Source organism: Chanos chanos, chromosome 7, assembly GCF_902362185.1.
Source record: "Chanos chanos chromosome 7, fChaCha1.1, whole genome shotgun sequence".
Taxonomy (NCBI): domain Eukaryota; kingdom Metazoa; phylum Chordata; class Actinopteri; order Gonorynchiformes; family Chanidae; genus Chanos; species Chanos chanos.
The window spans coordinates 34,589,997-34,610,601 of NC_044501.1; the positions used below are offsets into that span (position 1 = coordinate 34,589,997).

The window sequence follows — 20,605 nt, forward strand, 5'->3', positions numbered from 1 at the left end:
GTGGTATTTGAACGCGCTCGTAACTCATACGGAACTGCAGCCTTTCGGTTACACAGCTGAGCCATGATTTCCTGGCGAACACTGTTTAGCTTTATCCCTTTCATTAGTCATGGTTAGATTGTATATGAGAAGATAAATGATCAGTATTATTTCCATAATATGCCAAGACGATTAGACGTTAGAATTCCTGTTTATAGCAGCTGTCCATCTTCATCCCAAAGTGTCATGATAATACCAAGAGCCTTTTTACGTCAGGAATTTCAAACGCCTGGTCAACGTGTAGTCCTCATTTGTCACATGAATTAGTCCTAAAACGCACGGTGCAAATTATCACAGTTACACGCAACAACTTCTTTATGGTGAGAAGTGTTGCTCGTCATACTTCTAGAAAACCTCTTCCCGTCTTTACACTTTTATCTCATTTTGTTAACTTTGACACATTCTAATTAAAAATTGTGTTTATTTTTCCCACTAACGTTAACGTTACAAAGGGTACAAAGGGTAAGCTGGGATATTGTCACACTTCCTGGATGGCTGCCTGATGCAGTGGTTAAGTTGCAATCATTCACCTGGAGTTTCAAATACAACTGAAAAAACCTTTACGCATTGAATCTCTGTCCCAAATCCAGATGCTGGTATTGTGATGGTAAGAGATAGTCTTGAATTACTGACTCTTGCTGAAGACCATGCAAAATGTCAGGAATTTGAGAGCTGCGTTGAATTTAATAACAACTTTGACATCCGTTTCATAATGTTATCCTTCCCCAAGTTCAAGAACACCTGTTTCTACTCAGTCCAAACCAGATGCAATTCATTCTCCAGGCGTATGGACTCAGCCCCTCCACACTTCTGTCGTGCATGTTCACACTGTACTGACCAAACATCTGCAGGTCTGCTACAAGTCATGGTAACACGGAAAATATTACTATCATTTTATCTATTATTTCACTCAAAACCCAGCTGCTTCCATCTCACTGTCCAATTTTGACAAGCCACCAAACCCAAGAATGAATATTTAACGTCAGCGGACAGAGTAACAAACTAAAGTAATAATTAAATATTCTATTGTGGAACTCCCCCCTTTTAAGACTTCTCTTGTTCTCTCCCTCTTTCTCTCTCTCTCTCTCACTTGTTTTCTCTCTTGTTGTGTTATCCAAAAGTTGTTAATAAAGACAGTAGATTTGAAAGTCAAAGTTTATGTCCTCATCCTCTCTCTCTCTCTCTCTCTCTCTCTCTCTCTCTCTCTCCTTTCTGCTGAGGTTCTGAGTTGCATTGGTGGGGTTCCAGACTCAGCATAGTGACAGAAAGTTAACACTGCGAAAAGTCAAGGGCAGCTTTCAGCAAACAACACAGGATGCCACTGAGAGAAAAGCTACCAATCAAAAAAAAAAAAAAAAAAAAAAAAGGAGGGGGTTGAGTTGGGGAGGGGGGGGGGTGTCATGAAGAGAGAGACAGCTGAGAGAAAGACAAAGAGAAACATTTGTTTGTTACATGTCAACCATCAATGACAAAAAAAAAATCTCTCCATGGTTCACGTTACACCATTTGTCCCTGTCTGGCACACATTAAATATGTTGCCAGGGGTCTCCACGGGCCAGTTAGTGGGTAACAAATTGGAAAATAATGAATGTAAATTGGCCCTCATGCCGTAAGGCAATACCAATCAGTCAGCGCTTGTGATCTGACCTCCAAATCAGCACCCGGTATGTGTGTCGACTTTATTTTCATGTCTAGGTAATGAGTAGATCAGCACAACCACAGCTGACTGAGTTTAACACGCAACCTCTTATTATGGCCACTGTGACTTCACTGTGTTCAGAGTCACAATTTTAAGTTTGTTTCTTCTTGTAAGTAAATAATATCTTATTTCTTTGACATTTTGACACTCTGGATATGGCGTCATGCAAAATACAGTTCAGAAACCTCTAAGGAAAAATTGTGCTTTACCACATTAATTTGAATGTGTGTGTGTGTGTGTGTGTGTGTGTGTGTGTGTCTATGTGAGTGTGTGTATAATATATAAAAGAAAATAAAACTTATGTCGCCTCCTTGCTTTTGAGACCCATCCCCCCACCCCCAAAAAATTTAAAATAGCTGTTTTCAAGTATTACCACGTCTCTCTAATACCATTCTATCAAATTCAGTTTATGTCTCATGGTGCCAAAGCCCTTGTGGATGTGCACTTTGGCACTGGTGTATATATTTGTTCTGGTATAAGTTTCCTTCATGAAAGTCTTGTTCTGTTGAGCTATGGTTTCCTCACCCTGTCTTGAACGAGTCTGTCCCTCTCAGCACCTACATGTCTTCTATTTCAGGACCAAGATTCGTACACTGTAACCCACCAGTGCCCCCTCTACGCCGTGCTGCACCAACCCCCCAACTATACTTCATGGCCTTGGTCGTAAAAATCTGCTGGCGAGGCACTGGTCTGTAAGAGTGTCCTGTAATTAAAGACTCTTCATTCCACAGACTGGCAGCCAAGAACACTCTTTGGTCTGCATATCTCAATAGGAGAATATAGATGAAAGACTGGAGGGTGACAGCTTTTTGAATTGGAGCACGACCATCTCAAAGCCATGACAACGACAAACAGCCATTACCTGCGTGTTTTCAAGAGAGTCTAAACCCATTTTTCCCCAGAATTTTTTGTGTTTATTTTTAACAACATGTTTCAGATCATTGGCCATCAAAGGCTGTGACTGTTTTGTGGTTGTTAAAGGTATTTTGAGTTGGGATTGTCCGGGCAAAAATGAAAAACTTCAGTCAAAAATCAAAATTAGCATTACAAAACATAGCTTCACTATGCATTGCAATTGTTTTCAGTTTGGTCAGTTAATAATGTCATGGCTAAATATAGTGAAAAAATGCGTGTGATGTTTTAGAGGGATTTTATAGTAAAGCCTGGTAAACTCTAGGCAGTGAACAGCTTGGTCTTGTGGTTTGGGCCTGACTGTGTTGACACAACACCCTTTAAATCCATCAGTGCTTCTCTAAATTACTCCCTGGGTGGCAGAATACCTTTACAGCTTTAGCATGCTACTGTTACTGATACTACTGTTCTCATTCAATACACTAACATATTCATATGTCCATCACTTCCGAAAAGAAGAGGATACGTTTGCATTGCACATGACAGTCAGCAGTTTTGTTCAGTGCCATTCCCCTGTTTCATTCTCTCAGTGTTACATTCTTGCAGGATTAGTATATCCACTTAATCTGGCTATATTATGTCATGTTATGATAATCTCTGGGGGGAACTGATGTTATGGTTGTTAATAAAGTCGGAGACAGAGTATTGCATGGAAGAATTGCAACAAAACTGAGCAAAGCTTGGTGTACGTGGAATCCGGAGATAAAGGGCGATACCTAATGCTCTATCATTTTCATCACTCCATTTGTCAACTATTGGATTCCCACATGTAATCAAACATAATCTCAGTTTTTATAGGAACATCTTGGTTATATTAAAATAATGGCGGGGGGGGGGGGGGGGGGGGGGGGGGGGGGGGGGGGGGGGGGGGGGGGGGGGGGGGGGGCGTTACATGCACTAACTCTTTCTCTGAATTTCTGCTTGAAATAAGATGTAAAAAAAAGATACTTCATTCCTAGATGATGCAACAATAAACACCCATCCCTGCCCTGTATCCTCTGACACCACTGAAAGTATTTCTTTAGGCTTCTTCCTTTAGCAGTTGCCATTAGGGATGTCCCAAACAAGTTTTTTTGCTCCCGATCCAATCCTAGTCATTTTATATTCAGTATCTGCCAATACCGAGTCCCTATCCCATACCTGTATTTTCCTAGACAATACAGTGACACAGTGAACATTTTAAGTACATTAAATGTATTAAAATCAATTCAATGTATATGCTTGACAACTGAATAGCAATGCATGAACAGAAATTGCATCCAAGCTGTTCTTTGATGGGTTTTTTTTCTTTATTTAATTTATCATTGTTTTTTAATTTTACAAAATAACAAAGAAGACCTTGTTGTAAAGCTCCATTAAGACAGCGTCTGATATGTAGTAACCAGAGAGTAGGGCGTATCGTGGCTCCAAAAGCTCCAAAAGAAAGACGGCGAAAACCGGATGTGCGTTCAATTAGCAAAGAAAGGCAAACATTCGCGAACATTTTCAAACAGTTTTTTGTTTGCTTTGAGTTCCCTGCGAACGTTTGTGAACACACACAAACAGTCTAAGGACGCTGGACTTAAGGGAGAATTGTGCCCAGATGGTAGTTATACCAGAAAATATGCGTAAGTGTTCGATTTTATTCAACCGTCTTACAGTAATTCAAGTGGTTCACTTGTCTAACTGTCAGTTTCATTGATACTCTTTCTGAAAGCCTCTGTTTGAATGCTATCGTTATCAATCCTTAGCGTTAGTTAAGCGACTGTATTGCTTTCTGTGGTCGTTATCTCGAGCTAACTAGCATACATCACATACAGCTAAAGCGTTAGGTGTTTCAGTTTTGAAATGATTCGTTGGTTGTTGTTAGTAGATTTGTGGATTAATGCCTTATCAAAGCGGTAGTAGCTTATTGAACACAACTCCTACCCCCTCGCGGAGTGCTCGCACTACAAACATTCCAAGTGGCTGCTGGACTGCTTCGTTTCCCAAATTAAAATATTTCCATACTGCAAACATTTTAGCCGCGTCCTGCCACAAATGATGCTCTCCATTTATGACACCTGTGTGACTGCTGATGTAAAACAAAGGATCGGGCTTAGGGTCATACTCAATAAAGCCGATACTGATCAGTTAAAAAATGCCTTGATCCCCCCGATACCGATCTTTGAGATCGGATCGGGACATCCCTAGTTGCCATGGTACCACTTAGAGAGGTCTCCCTCCCTCCATCCATTCTGTGAGAAAGAATAAACCTATGCAATACCACCTCGCAATGATAGCAAGGTTCATCATTCTAAATGCTGCTTTACAGAGAGTGATAAAAGTAGCCTGTCTGTAACTGGGACGTTTTGACATATTCATCAAAGTTTATTTGATACACACTGGGTATTTTCAGTGTGTTTTTAAGTTTGTTTGGCAAGACTGTTGGGCTATGTAAGTCTATGTTCCTGCATTAGCATTAAGGGTCATTTCAGTGAAAGCCCAGTCATGTCCTGTTAGTTTTGAGTCACTGAAATCTCCGTTTGTTGGGGGAACGTTTTGTCTTCAGGGTCTGGAAATGACCCAGATAATGTCTTTTTCAGTGACAGTGTATGTGTGTGTGTGTGTGTGTGAGAGAGAGAGAGAGAGCGCCGACATCATAGCATGATTAGAATGCACTGAGTGCCTGCATTCCGCTTGAGATTTGGGTCACCTTACCCAACCACTGACAGGCTGCTGACAGACCAATTAAAACCAGCAACAGGAATAATTCATACTCTTTCTATTGGTCTTTTCAATTCCAGTCTGAATAACAGTTAATAATAAGAAATAATAATAACACCTCATATATATACACACACAAGGCAAATGATTTAAAAATCAGCAGACGCAAAACCAATAGCTAAAGAGAACTAACTAGTTGCTCTGTAACTTCAGGGATTCTGAGTTCCATCTCCAGTGAGAAATATGGTCTGTATTATTCAGTAATGTTGTGTTTTCCACTTTTATTTCCCTCTTCTACTAGGTAACAATGGTAAAAAAAAAAAGTTAGTTTCCAGAAGTAGTTTCCAGTATTAATGGATGCCACCAATCTCACATCTTTTGATTACACATCAAGTTAAAGACAGGACTCACTGAGTTTGTTGGGCTAATAAGTTAAGCATACATATTTGAAACACATCCACTGCCTCAGTGTAGACCTACACCTTAAGAGCACACATGTACAACAGAAATAAGAGCCCAATGGTTCACCCAGATCATAAAATGAGAGCCTATTAAATAAAGAGATTCTGTTGTTGTAGCTGACAGAGAATACTAGTATGAAATCACACTTGAGAGAGAGAGAGAGAGAACTGGAACAGTACAGTCATGAAACAAACACCCACCTGTCTCTACCATAGGATCACATGTATGCCAATAAAACACACAGAAAAGCATATGCAAGGCCACAGAAAATCATAAATCTTGTTTAAGGCCCCGGATTTAGATTTCACTCCATGTGAGGTCAGTTTGCTGCCATAGCCACAAGGTCATTCAGTCCATTGTTGTAATTTTCAAAGAGATATCAACACTTGAAACGTCAAGTGCTGATATTTTTTTGACCAAAGTATCCGCTTTGCTTGAAAAATAAGGTTTTAGATGTTTGTGTCTTCATTTTACTATAATTTCATGCTTGAATTGGCGCTCTCTGTGACTGAAGCACATATTAAATTATCATGTCTAAATTTTGATAAGGAGTGGAAAGTTTTCTTTTGACCTGCCATGTTGGCATAGAGCCCTCCACAGGCTTGTGTCCTTTTCAGTGATACTTCAGTGTCTTAGATTATGATTGCCAATACTATGCCCAATAAAGCCTTGACCTTCTGAAAAAAAGGTTATAGACCAGCCAACACAGTGACACCCTTATTAAGTCTGCAAGAGAGCAGGCCTCCTGTCTTAATTTTATCCGTACAACTCACAGGTTTATGGTTTGAGATGATGGTTTTCCTATACCATTATGGCCAAGAAACAGTTTAGATAGAACAGTATTAAAGAGCAACCCAAATCGGAATTCATAAAAAAAAAAAAAAAAAAAAGATTCTCAGTTCTTTTTAGGTCCAAAGTAAAGTTCATCATGTTCATTGTGTTCTAAGAACAGTATTTCTAACTTTTGTTCTTTGAAGAACTTGATTATGGAAAATGGCATGAAGGTTCAGTGGATCCAAAACCAGTAGTGATGTGGACAAGTCAAAGATAGATTAGCTGTCAACGCGGCCTACTAAATCAAACGATTTAAGTGGTTGCTATATTAAGACAACTGGAGACGCCTAACAGTCCTGACCAAATAATAAGCTTATTTAGACGGAACTGATAAGGAACAGAGGAGAATCAAGCATGAAAACGATGGGAAAACATGCTTATGCTATCCATCGTTCAAATAATCAAAGGCTTAAAATAAAATCACACATCACTAACTCAAGGTTGGAGACCAACGATCAAATCATTTCCAAACGCATTAGCACATTCTGCACTACAAGACATACCAGTACCACCTTGTTCACCCTATTCAGTTTAATAATTTATACACACACACACTAATCTCCTCATACTCGCTGTGGCAGTGTTGAATCATCGCTATAAGCCAGGGCTGAATCTAAAGCCAGAGCAAACACAGGAGGCATAATGTGTCTCTCTCAGTTTTCACTTCAAGCTGAAGGATCAACATGATGTCCCTGCTTTTATTGACACTATCAAGGGAAATTATTAAACGCTTAGACTCATGGGACTACATGGATTTTCACCTCTTTAAATAAAACCAGTCCTGTGTATTTGTTTTGACAGACTGTTTCCTCACAGTGTTTCAGATTTAATCTCTATGCAAGTTTCTAAATAAAGTTTGTCTTACATGACAACCAGAAGCTAATTGATTTCGACTGGACTGACTGTCCTGAGACAACCAGACATTAGTGCTTGTAAAACATTGGCGGATGACATTCAAAAGAATAAAAGGAAATGTGATAACTTTCATTTCCAACATAATCTTACTAAAAAGGAATATTCTCTTACTAACAAGAAAATATATACTAAGTACACCAGTTTCACATTCACAGTCAGAGTGATATTTTAAGAGCTTCAAAATCGGTAACGTGTAAGCTGACTTGAATGCACTGCCATCTAAAGACATGGTTCTGTGCAGACGTGACAGAATTGTAAATGGATTTGGCGGATTTTATGATCTGCTGGTTATTTTTTGGAGGGTTGTTCGGAGTGCCTCTCCTTTAACTCAAAGCCCCACCCACCCTGAGTAAAATTTATGACTCTGTGGCTGTGAGGTGTACGTTACTTGTTTTATAGACTTTGCTCTCAGCTGTTTCAAATGACTGCACACCCCCATGACCCCCCCACCCCCCACAAGAGGTTATTTTGAGTGGGTAACATGTCATTACTGAGTATGTCAGCAGATGACCACAGAGACAGACAACACGTCCTTTACAGACTGTACCGTGTGACATTCCAAATGACATTGGACAGAATATTGTGCCTTTGATCATCTGATGATCTGCCTGCAGTGATGACCTTCGTGATGAAAGGGTCTATAGGTTCACACATCTTTGACAATCCAAAAATTTCAGTTCTGAACAAAACTTCCATATGGTACATTTGTAAGCCCTCTATAAACTTGTTGTGCAAGATTAGCATCACATTAGTTATAATCCAAATCTATGTAATAATCCATTATATTCAAATCACAAATAATATTACAGCGGGAAAAACTTGTTTTTCAGTTACTTATGACACTTTCATTGTTACTGATTGTTACTGATAAATTCAGGGACAAGGTGATGACCATGATTGAAAACACATCTTCAGGAAAGATTCCAGATGTTGTTGATGATGATGATGATGATGATGATGACGACGATGGTGAAGGATGAAGGAGATGACAAATACATAATGCAGATATTGATGATGATGTTCACAGTGATGATGATGATGATGATGATGAGTATGAAATTATACAAAAAAAAACAGGACACTAAAGTACTGTCAGATAATGATGTTGACAACAAAACAAAGAAGACATTGATGTATGTAAAAAACACACACACACACACACACAGGGACGTGTATTGAAACACTGTACATACTGGAACATGTGACTGGAAAATGAGAGACACAGAGTGAGACGGTGGACAGACAGAACAAATGCGACCGAAGGAGAAGGAGTTTACACTATTAACAAAGCATCCATTTTGTTGGCATAAGTGAGACATTGTTATATCCTACACTGACAGTTTGGATAAACGTTACAGTACAGCAAACACCATTAAGTCCCTAGAAAAGTATCAGACCAACTGGCCAACGTTGGTGTTGACTGATTTCTTTTTTCTTTCCCCACAGATGAATTTCACAGAAAAGGACATCAGTAAAATTATCTGTACGATAATACTTTTAGTTTCAAGCCAAATCAGTGTCAGTTAACTGTAACCATATGTATACCACTGCTCTCTGGGAATGTAACCTCTAGTCTTCATGATGTCACCATTCGGTGTAACCAGGTGTATTTTGAATGCGTGTTTTAATAAAGGGGCCAGACACAAATAAAAAGTGTGAAAAGTCAGGGCTGGTGAGAGGAGGTCTATGTGAGGCTTGGTTGACTCTGCATTACAGAGTCTAAAACTAGCAACTCTACTTTAGATCTCCTCAGTCTTAAAGCAGTGAATGATGGGAACAGTTTTGGCACCCGTCCCTTTAACAATTACATCACCCCCCCCCCCGTGCCTCACACCAGAACAAAGGCCACTAGTCTGGACATCAGAAGAGAGTCTTTGCTTCTGCCAGGATGAGGAGATGAGGGGGCAGGTGGACAAGAGTCTTTCATCCAGTGGTCAGAGAGTTTATAACAGTCAGCAACCAGCCTACCTCACAGATAGGACACACACAATACACTTCCTAGTATGGAACTCTCTCATACTCAGTTTGTTTTTGCCGCTGCATCTCCAGACTCCAGAAATACTGCTGAGGGATGCTGTTTCGCAATGTCACAAGGACTTGAAAAATATCTCTTGGAGAACCGAAAAAGGCCTATTCCTGTTTTCCATTCTCTTTCGACAGAACAGAACAGAACAATCCTTATTTACTCCTCGTGCTGAAAGGAAAAAATGTATGAAATCTAATTGTGTCTACTCAGATGAGGATATTAAGTATTTGACAGACCGGAGAAATGCCACATAGTGTACTCTGTTCTCACCCCATACAACCTTGGAGTCCAGCCAACGTTGGGTCAGTACACCCATAAATGCCCCAAGGGTAGTCTTTGAACCTCCATATCATTTTCAGTGAAGGTCCAAGGTTACAAGTTCATATTAAGTTGGGTGGTTAAGATAAGATGAGCCTATGTCAAAGTGAGATTTGTCTATGATTTGTAGTTTGACCAATCATATGACAACTTGTTTATAATGTTTTGCCTCTGAATAATGTTTTGGAATGTTTAATGGTGTGTGAAATTCCAGTCTATGTCAGTGTATGTGTTTGTGCATGCGAATTCTGTATGCGTGAGTGTGTGGCTATTTGTGTGCATGCATACATGTAGTTATATGTCAAATAAACAAACTACTATCATAAATAGCACATAAAAATATCATAAAAATACACATACACACACACATAAATATACTGTGTGTGTGTGTGTGTGTGTGTGTGTGTGTGTGTATATATGTGTGTGTGTGTGTGTGTATATATATATATATATGGGTCATTCAGTGTCAAATCAGACAGAATCCAGGAAAGTAGTTGCAGCACCGTCTCAGATTTTGTTCAAAGTTTGTCTATATAATGTTTGGGTCCCAAAACTAAGGCCTGTAAAAATATTTTTGTAAAATTCCAGTGTTTTTATATTTTACAGGCCCTTGACATTTTTTCATTTTTATAGCCTCAGAAACGCCTCATCTGGGAAGCCATGTTTAGGCATATATATCTTGAAAAGTATTAGCTGACATTGCCTCCTGGATGTCTGCTAACCATCTCAAACTTAACCCGGAGAAAACAGAGCTCCTGTTTTTTCCTGCTAAGAACTCCCCAGCGATCGACAATACAATCACCATCGAGGGATCTGCGGTGTTTCCCACCTCAGCAGCCAAAAACCTTGGCGTCACCCTCGACAACCAGCTGACATACTCCGGGCACATCGCAGCAGTCACACGATCCTGCAGATTCGCCCTATACAACATCAGGAGAATCCGCCCTTTCCTCACGCAACAGGCAACCCAGCTCCTAGTCCAAGCGCTTGTCATCTCCCGCCTGGACTACTGCAACGTTCTACTGGCTGGCTTGCCGGCCTGCGCCATCAGGCCGCTCCAGCTCGTGCAGAACGCCGCTGCACGCCTAGTATTCAACCTCCCTAAGCACTCTCATGTCACTCCGCTGCTTACTGCACTCCACTGGCTTCCGGTAGCAGCCCGCATCCAGTTCAAGACACTGGTGCTGGCCTACCAGGCCACAAGAGGCTCTGCCCCATCATACCTTCAGTCTCTCATAACGCCTTACACCCCAACTAGGACCCTCCGCTCCACGTCCTCCGGACAACTGATGGTCCCCTCACTCCGGGAACCCGGCAGCCGCTCCTCCCGACCACGCCTCTTCTCTGCCATTGCCCCGAGGTGGTGGAACGACCTCCCCCATGCAGTCAAGACTGCGGAGTCTCTTACCATCTTCCGCAGGAAACTGAAAACCCACCTCTTTAGAACACACCTGTCCCCCAATGCCTAACCTCCCTTCCCCCAATGCCTAACCTCCCTTCCCTAGAGAAAAAAAAAAAAAAAAAAAAAAATTACCTTTGTCTTGTATTTCTGTTTGTAAAAGTATCCCAGGGGCGCAATGCGAAAGGGCAATTTGACGCTCAGTCTTATTATGATCTCTGTTGAAGGTATTAGAAATCCGACTGATGCACCAATTGTAAGTCGCTTTGGAAAAAAGCGTCTGCCAAATAACTAAATTGTAAATTGTAAATTGTATTACTCCCAGTCTCACCAAACTCCATGGGATGGAGTATGACTGAACCATAAGAAGTTTGTACTGCATGGCTATTGATTTTCTATAATGCCCTAGATTTAGAAAAAAAAGTGCAAAATTCCTAAAAGAGGGTGATACTGAGGGTACTATAAACCCATTTTTAGCACCCAAATGGTATTAATCCTTATTTTCTCTTCAAATACAGTCTGTTATTAATTTTGTGCCAATATTTGAGGTCTCTACCAGTAATGGACATGACGTTATTAATAATAAAACAAGGAGCGGTAGCATTTTCAGTCATTTTCATAATACCAAAATGGTATGTGGGATAGCTAGTAAGAATATGAAAATGTATGTGGAATTAGCTTAATGTGTGGTCATTTAGTGTACAAAGTGCTACTGTCCTTCCATGTTCCCTTCATAGATGAATACACATAGTTAAAGGCATTGTTTTACCTCTAGGAAAAACCATCGATAATGAAGAAGCTTATTATCTCTACGTATGTTTGTCACAGCCTCTGAAATATTGATTGAAGTAACGAAAAACATGTTTTCTGTAGGTTCATTTTACTATAAGTCATTAATGCAAACTATATTCTTGACTGTCAGGGCCTCATAATAGAAAAAGGCATTAACTCTGAAAGATGCTATATTCACTGGAGTGGTTAAATTTTATATCCCATATTTAAAAAAGAATAAGATACTCAATAAAAAATATTAAGTAACTTTATTAAAAATGATTTGCTATGTAGAAAGTTATGTACTAGAAATTACATGTGATGTAATGATATGTAATAGCATATAACTTGAACAACAGGACTGAACTGGGTACGTGCTTGGTGTTTTCTTGATAAGTGGAATCCCTATGTTCCATTATTCACTGATTCATGGAGATACTGAGGCAAAAAAGGAATCCTGAAATGGATGGTTTTCTGCCATAGCTAAAATGTCTCACAAATCTGTGTCTATTTTTGTATGAAGGAAAAACAGAAGGACATTGGCATTTTGTATCCTGAAGAACTATACATCAAGCAATTTCCATGTACATTTTTATGTCCGTACTAGCTACCATACATACCATTTTGGTTCTATGAAAATTACCAGATTGATTTGACACTGAATCGCATAGAAATTCACGATGCGATTGCCCCGATTAAAAAAACGTGCACCGGATACAATTTGGGATGAACTCGAGAGATGCATCGTTTCTAACATCTTTGCATCGGTAAAATCCAGTTTATTTATATGTAATTATTAGTAGAGGCCCTATGCCTTTATTATTTAGAAAGGTGACCAATAATTTCTGAACAGTAATTTTATATTTAGATTGATTCCTCCTCTCTAAACTGTTCTCTCATCTCCACTGCTGGCCAATTCTCAACAACTCTTGGCCAAGTCTTGCACGAGTTGGAGGGGGAAATAAAATGGAATAAAATTGGAAATAAAGTCAAACTATCTGTACCATATTGAATTGCATAGGATCATATAAGTGTAAAACTCATAATTAAATTATCAATACTAATTTTAAACCTCAAATAGTCAGCTTGGTGGCAATCTTAACACAGCATAATTTGGAGTTTATTAATAACAAATGCTTTGAACTGGTGTGTGTCAGAGACCCTATTGTCATGTTCATTAGGAGTCCACTTTACACATGGTAATTACATTCCCAAGCATTGCAGACTAGAATCACTGCAGCTGTGGGCTTCTCTGGATGTCTTCGCTTTGTTTTGTTTTTTTGTAATCACTGTAAGCACTGCAAAGAGGTTGGCTCTGTGTTACTAAACTTACCGCAGTATGCGAGCATACCTTTCGTAATTTCTGCTTGAAGCTCTTGTTTATCATGCGTTGGCTATATCAGTTAATGAATGCCTCACGTCATGTATTGATTGCTATTTGCTTTGACCATGCTCTGTATTTTTACAGACAGTCCGTCCCCTTTAAAGTTTTCTGTGAGCAGCGTATATGACTGACTACAGTAAACTGCTTTAAATCTTCTTCCAGATGTGAAGAATTGTCCTGCACTTTTCTACTGACTCTTCTCTACTCTCACATTCTCAAACAAGCCTCTTTTCTGTGTGTAAATTGTTTGGCTGTGTTTTTTCAAACATGTCCCAATATTACACTAGCATTGGTGGGATGTCTTCCAGGATGCTCCAATATATATGTGTGTGTATATATATGTACGTATATGTGTGTGTGAGTGTGTGCGTGTGTGTGTTTTAATATTAATATGAAGCTGCTGAGAGGAGCTACTGTTCTGTTTTGGCTGAATCAACAGACCTGGTCAAATTAATAGTCTGGCAGTATTGTAAGGGAAATCTCATTTCAAATTTCAGAATTAATCCAAAATCATGTTAATTGACAGTTAACCTGTATGACTTTCATGGCTAAAAAAAGAACAAAAATGGTTGTATATGTCACTTAAATCCTAACAAAATCCTAAATCCTCTTTTTATTTCAAATTCAGTCCCATGTGATGTAAAACACCATTAAAGGAGTGTTAGAAAAGTTACCAAGGCCACTAAAGAAAGACAGCTGAAGTGGTGTATCTCCATTAGGGTGTATGTAAAAGAACTAAACAACATGAAACTCAACGACAGGAGACGAAGGTACATCTTAGCAGTCACAGTTAAGGGACAACACAGAGTTATCTGGTATTCATATCACATGAAACTGCAGACCAAAATTAAAAAAAACACACACTTCCAGTCACATTAGTACATTAGTGCATTAGGACAAACTGGAGGGATACAAAAACAGACTACAATTCCCCAGCATGTATCGTTTGTTCCATGGTCTGGTTTAGCTCTCTCTACTTGATCCAGTCATTGCCCCTCTCCCCAGCCCTTACTCACCGGTTGGATGCTTCAGGCCTGCTTACAAGTGCCAGATGGTTGTTGGCATTTGTGCTGGCAATGGTGGATGCCACTCCGTCCTGGGCACTTAGTTTCTTATTCCCCTTTAGCATCTCTACTGTCGTGGAATTCCTGCCAAGAGGCCAAACACATCTGTGCAGTGCTCACCTTCTCCTCTCTTCTTCCAAGAGAGGCTGATCCAACGTAATCCAAAAAATCCAGATAATTCCGGAAAAAGGGCCCAATTCCTAAACAGTGTGTAAAATCAGGAAAGGCAGACAAAAAGGAAGCGGTTTTGGCTTGGACAGGATGGCGAACCACAGCCCACCAATCGTCAGCTAAGAGTTACCATAACGATGAGTCTCTGATTTAAGTCTAAATCCTTGACCTTACCTTGATACTAAAAGTGACCCATACGTAAGAGGGCGTTCTCGCAAATGTCAACGCACATGCAATGAAATTTTCACATCCCAAAATAAGAACATAAATACTTGCAATTAAGAGAGGTTATAATCGTCACTGGCGTCCACGGATTTTGACAGAAAATATTCACCCTTAATTAATCCAAAAGTCCGTTTTGAGAAAAGCAAACAGCGTTGAAATGAATGAATGAAGTAAGAGTCGAGATTTAAAAAAAAAGTACCTCCTTTGCTCATCTATCCTCAAAACACATTCTTTTTTTGTTTGTTTTTCTGCTTTTTTTTAAAACCCGATCCAGGATTCAGAATATTCCCAGAATTTCCAAGGAAGTCCACTTGATGAGAAACAAAAAAAACCCCACTGCCGACCATTCATGTCCAAAGAGCACAATCCTCCATCATTGGTCGGTTCCCAAGGGGACACTTATTAAGGCAAACACAAGGAGTACGGAGGGAACCCTGAGAGCATTTCTGGCAGACACATTGCTTGTCGCCCAGAGAAGGCAGCTGGCAGGGTTGGATGGAATGTCCCAGAGACAGAGGGGAGGAGAGCAGGGGAAAGAGGGAGTAACCTGGGGAGGACGGGGCAAGGGTTGGGGGGTGTGGTTGTGTCGAGAAGCTCTGAGGAAAGAAAAGAGTAAGGGTCTTAAAAAATGAGGTCAGTCCTGCCATTTACTACTTACGCACTCAATTTCTCTCTCGCTCTCTCTAGCTCTCATTTCTCTTTTATCCCTGTTATGTCTGCCTCTCTTGCTCTCATACCGCTCTATCTTAGACTCTGGAATCCTGCCATAGCTAGCGGTTCACTCTATTTACCTCGCCTCTCTCACAGCTATAAGTAATTTAAAGTGACATTGGCTCAGAGTGACTCCCCTCCCTTCCTCTCTCTCTTCCTTAGCTGACTACTGACACCCTGTGTTGACTGTTCCTTGGTGGGTCTTGCTAAGGTTTTATCTGCTAAGCGGGAAGGTTGGCACTTGTCCTGGGTATAAAGTTGACCGTCGCAGCGGGGATAAAATCAATCCCTCCCCTCGGCCTCGTAGACAGCTTGCAGAGAAGCATCTGTAAATTCCTCTAATCAGTGCAGGAATGCATTTTAATGCAATGGGAGTATACCCTGCTGTCAGTGAAGGCTCATAGGATACACAGCCTAATCAAAGCCCTTTCTGCCAGGCCAAGGGTCTCTGTGTTTTCCTGTCCAACTACCTCACCCCTTTGGCCTGTACTGTCAAAGCTCTGTCAACACAATTCATTGAGCCAAGCACAACAACACAGTAGCTCCTGTGGGGCCAGCAGCAACATAATGTCGTATAAGGCATTCATGCTTATTAGCTTGTATAAAGACACCAAAAAGTAGGGTGTGTTACTGGGGAGATTTGGTGAATATGTCAATTTATGCCTGCATATCCTGCCAGATGAACCTGAGATAATTTGACTCTGCCATGTCAGTCAAACAAATCTACATGTCACCAATGCTTAGTGTTACAGCTCTTTCATTTGAATTGTAATGAAAGAAACGTGGAAAATCACTTCAGATCAATGATTTAAACCAGTACTTTGTGTGATTGTTTTACTTTCAGGTAAAAAATATGATTCAGCTCAATATGTTTGCAAAAATATTAAAATCCTGGTGTTTTAAACTTGATTTTAGTAGTATTCAGAAGTATTCTGAGAAAAAAAAACAAAAGTTTCCAGATTTCTGCAAATAAATTTTTCTTACTTTTGCAAGAAGTTGTGTGCACGATTATTTCTTTAGTATTTCTTTTTGATACTGGATAATACATTTTATTTTTCAGCTTTTGCAATTTGAGCTAAAGTGTATCTGAATGTATAATTTATTAAAACAGGTTTTGGATATCTGATAGCAAGATTAAATGGATATTAGTAGCCATATGAAACTTCCTGCTGTTTGTGCCACATGAATCTGTAACCCTCCACAGGACACAGCTGTTAGGATAGCTCACTGTTTACCGCATCACCATGTGACCTAGGCTCATTGTAACATCTTCCTCAGGTTCCCCCATCCTAAACCATTCAAGGCACAGAGTCAATTTGTTGCTTGTGTTTAAATTATTGATGGCACTTGAAGGCTTGGCCACATGGATTTTGCCTGGAGAAAATCCGACAGCGTCTTTTCGAGTCACTCGAGCCACATCAAAGACACATGCACGCAAAAGCAAACGTCATTTGCGCGAGGTCACCGGGATTTTATCGAAATATCGGGTTACCATGACAGCTGGCAGACTTGGATGACGAGAGTTCCAGAGTTATGAGTAAGAAGAGCGTAAGAGTTGGAAGCATCAGAAGCCACAAGATCATTTGACATAGCGGTATAGCATTCCTGTCCTATGGAATGATTAAACCAAAGATAATTATAGAATTGAAGACAGGCTATTAAAAAATGGACGACTGTCAGAATGCTAATCTTAGTTAGGCTCCTGACCTCTTCCTCTATTCAAATGAGACACATGTCATGTGAAGTCATGTTAGCAAGACTATATTACAGCGCACGCAGGAAGTTTTGTATATGTTATTCCAAGCATCCAGTACATCAGTCAAGCCATTCACACCATCATGGTAGTCAAATTATCACTTGCGTCAGAGTGGGGCAAACTTTAAAAATAAATGCAAATCATGTAGTCCTATGGAGCCGAAGGTTTCATATATATGTATGCATATATATACAGTATATATATATACACACACACACACATATATATAGATATAGATAGATATAGATATATATATATATATACACACACACACATATATATATATTTATTTACACACACACACAACACACTTACATATTTTTTTTTTCTTTTTTCTACATCTGTATCATTAATATTAATTAAACAGCTAAAATTAGAGGAGAGAAAGACATCAGTTTCCTTGTCTATATCATACCGTTTTTTCCCTCTCTGTGTCATACAGTGCTGTATGTCAGAATGAATCCTGCATAAATACTCCTTATGTACATGAAATGCTGAACAGTCAAATTACTAACAAGTGTGTAAGGCCACGAAGAATTTTTCCATTCTTAATTATTACTTTCAGTAATTTTTAAAAAAGTGATGTAGGATTCTGCACTGATTCAGCTGTTTCCTTCTCAGAACCAAAATAAACTTAAATCATCTCTAGAGAAAAACATTATCCATATCCTGATGGCTTTGGTTCATAGTGGCGTGTTCCCTCCATCCACTAGAGTTACATGTTTCAGGCATATGCCTCCGTGCCCCCCGTAATAGACTTCATCCAGGTTTATCCTGTTTTCGTTGTTGTTGTAGTTGTTGTTGTTGTTGTTTTCAGTCCACAAAAAGTTGTCTCCATGGCCAACTCAAATGTTATGTCTGACATGTTATTTGCCAGTATTCCAACACAAATAACCTAGCTAACCTATTGTGTTTTGAGCTTCTTGCCAACTTCATAATGATGCTTTGTCATGGGGATGATAGTACTTAATTACCTGTTCATCATTCTGGTAACTCCACTGAGAAGAGTTTAGTATATGTGAGCATATGTGAGTATATGTGATGTAACTGCCCACTATTTCCCAGTGCGATGTCCTTGGTTCTTCTGAATCTTCATGAAACAGGTCACCCTGCAAATAGCAAGAATAATAGCAACAGAGCAGTAGCATGACAAGTGTTGACTAGAGGGTTACAGTTATTTGTTTTTTAAGGTGTGATAGTGAAGCAACCAAAAAAGAAAAACAAAAAAACACTGCCTTCCGCTTTGGTTTCGAGTACTTCCAGACTTAAATCTGACTTCTGCTACAGTGGACAGAGTAATGCTGTTGGATTGAGCTATATCCGTTGATGTCTATTTAGCGCTGTTACAGGAACAGGAGGGAGGATGGTTAGCTGAAAGTTTGGGTGCAGAGTTCCTTGAATGTCTGTCTCTGTCTGTATTTGCAAAGCGCTGGGCAACTGCAACGTTTTCAATGATTAACGTTCTAAGTGGCCCGACTTTTTTGTTGATGACAGTGTTGTGCATGTTCAAGTGCTGCTACTTTCAAGGTCAAATTCAACACTAATATCATCAGATATTCATTCTAAAAATCCAAACTTATGAAGAGGAAAATCTGAAAATGTGAAGTAAAGTAAAGCCAATTGAAGTCAAGCATCATTCATGTACAGTATATTCTGTGGTGACTGTCTTTCGCATGGGACAGTCTTTGTTCATTTTTAGTACCACTCCATGGTTCTGAGTGATTTACTTTTACAAGGAGTTTTTGCTAAAGTGATAAATATGTTGTTGACAGTATACATAGAATGTACATGGACAAACATGAATAAATATCACAAAATTATTGTAAAAAAAAAAAAAATCCATATCATTAATCGTAAAAGGTGGACTGACTTCAGAACCTAAAGCGCTAATGGCTGTGCAAAGCACTCTTAAAGAGAGATAGATGTTTTTAGAAGGATTCTTCCATTTTTTTCCTACCCTTTTTTTTTTTTGGTAGTTTAATAACAATTTATCATGACTTCAAAAATAGAAAACCACTTCCCTGAACAGCAAATGCAAAGAGTTCATTTGAATATGTCACCTGGCTAAGATGCCACAAAATAAAAACAGTGCAACAAAAATGATGTACAGTGATTCCCTTGGTCTATGGAGGTGCACATCCAGAAGAGAGAACACTTGGGAACATGTTAAACATCACAGATTTGACGCTTAACGCAACAGCGAAAAATCCAAACACCTTGGTTCTGAACTGCCTGCTTTTCTCTTCTTTTTCTATGATTTCCTCATTCACAGCTCTGGCAGTGAATATGGGCATTGTGCTGCCACTGAACATTAGGGTTCTTTGGCTGTGGGCAGGCAAAGTTATGTTTTCCAGTAACACCGCCATGTCCGATATTCATACTGTAAGCCTAGCAATCCTGGAGATCCTCTATGGCTTGTCCTACCTTGTACTGCTTCTCAACGTGGTGTTTTTAAGTAGTTCTATTGAAATTTTTGCTGAAATCGGCATTGGGACGACCTACTGTGGACGTGCTTTGCTTCTCAGTTGGACCTGTGTGGAGAGATACTTGGCTGTAGTTCATCCAATGGTCTACTTAAGGGTACATTCTCCTCGTTACAGGACAGTCGGCATCGTGACTGTCTGGATCCTTATCCTGGGATATGGGATGGTGACAGCATTATTGCAATCAGAGGTTCGCAGACTGATATCCCTGATGTTTAGTGGGGCAGCTATTGTTGCCATCGCTATTTGCAGCTTAGCAACTTTGAAGGTTCTTATCAAACCAAAACCAGGTGAGAGAAACAAGGAAAGTGTGGATCAGCAAAAGAGGAAGGCCTTCAAAGTTATCACACTAATCCTGATTGCCATCATCATAGCTTACTGTCCTTCTCTTTCCTTTGGTTATCTGTCAGGCGTTGTGTCAGAAGACGTTTTCTGTGTGTTATATCCAATGTGGTTCTGGTTTCCCCTGCCCTGCTCAGCATTGCACCCTCTCCTGTATCTGTCCAGGTTTCACAAGCTGCCTTGCACCAGATACAATCAAGAGGCAAGTTAGTTGTTTAAACAGAATCTGTATGTAGTTAAAATAGAATCTGTATGTATTGGTTTTTAAATACTAAAGCTATGTTAGCAATGCAAGTGGTTCCAGATTGTAAAGCTTTTGGCAACAAGAAAATGAGCAAGTTTTGCAGAATTCTGATTTCTGAGAAACATAAAATTGTTATTTGAAACAGTCCAGGAGGACCAATACCAT

General features: G+C 39.7%; 1 protein-coding gene across 1 annotated transcript in view; it reads right to left on the reverse strand.

Annotated features, from left to right (window-relative positions):
- LOC115816261 (zinc finger protein 638) overlaps nt 1-14,573 on the reverse strand; it is a 35,225-nt gene extending 20,652 nt beyond the window's left edge. The window contains exon 1 of the mRNA XM_030779226.1: nt 14,461-14,573. Coding sequence (XP_030635086.1) covers nt 14,461-14,573 — 113 coding nt within the window. The remainder of the gene's footprint in view (nt 1-14,460) is intronic.
- Nucleotides 14,574-20,605: the final 6,032 nt, after the last annotated feature.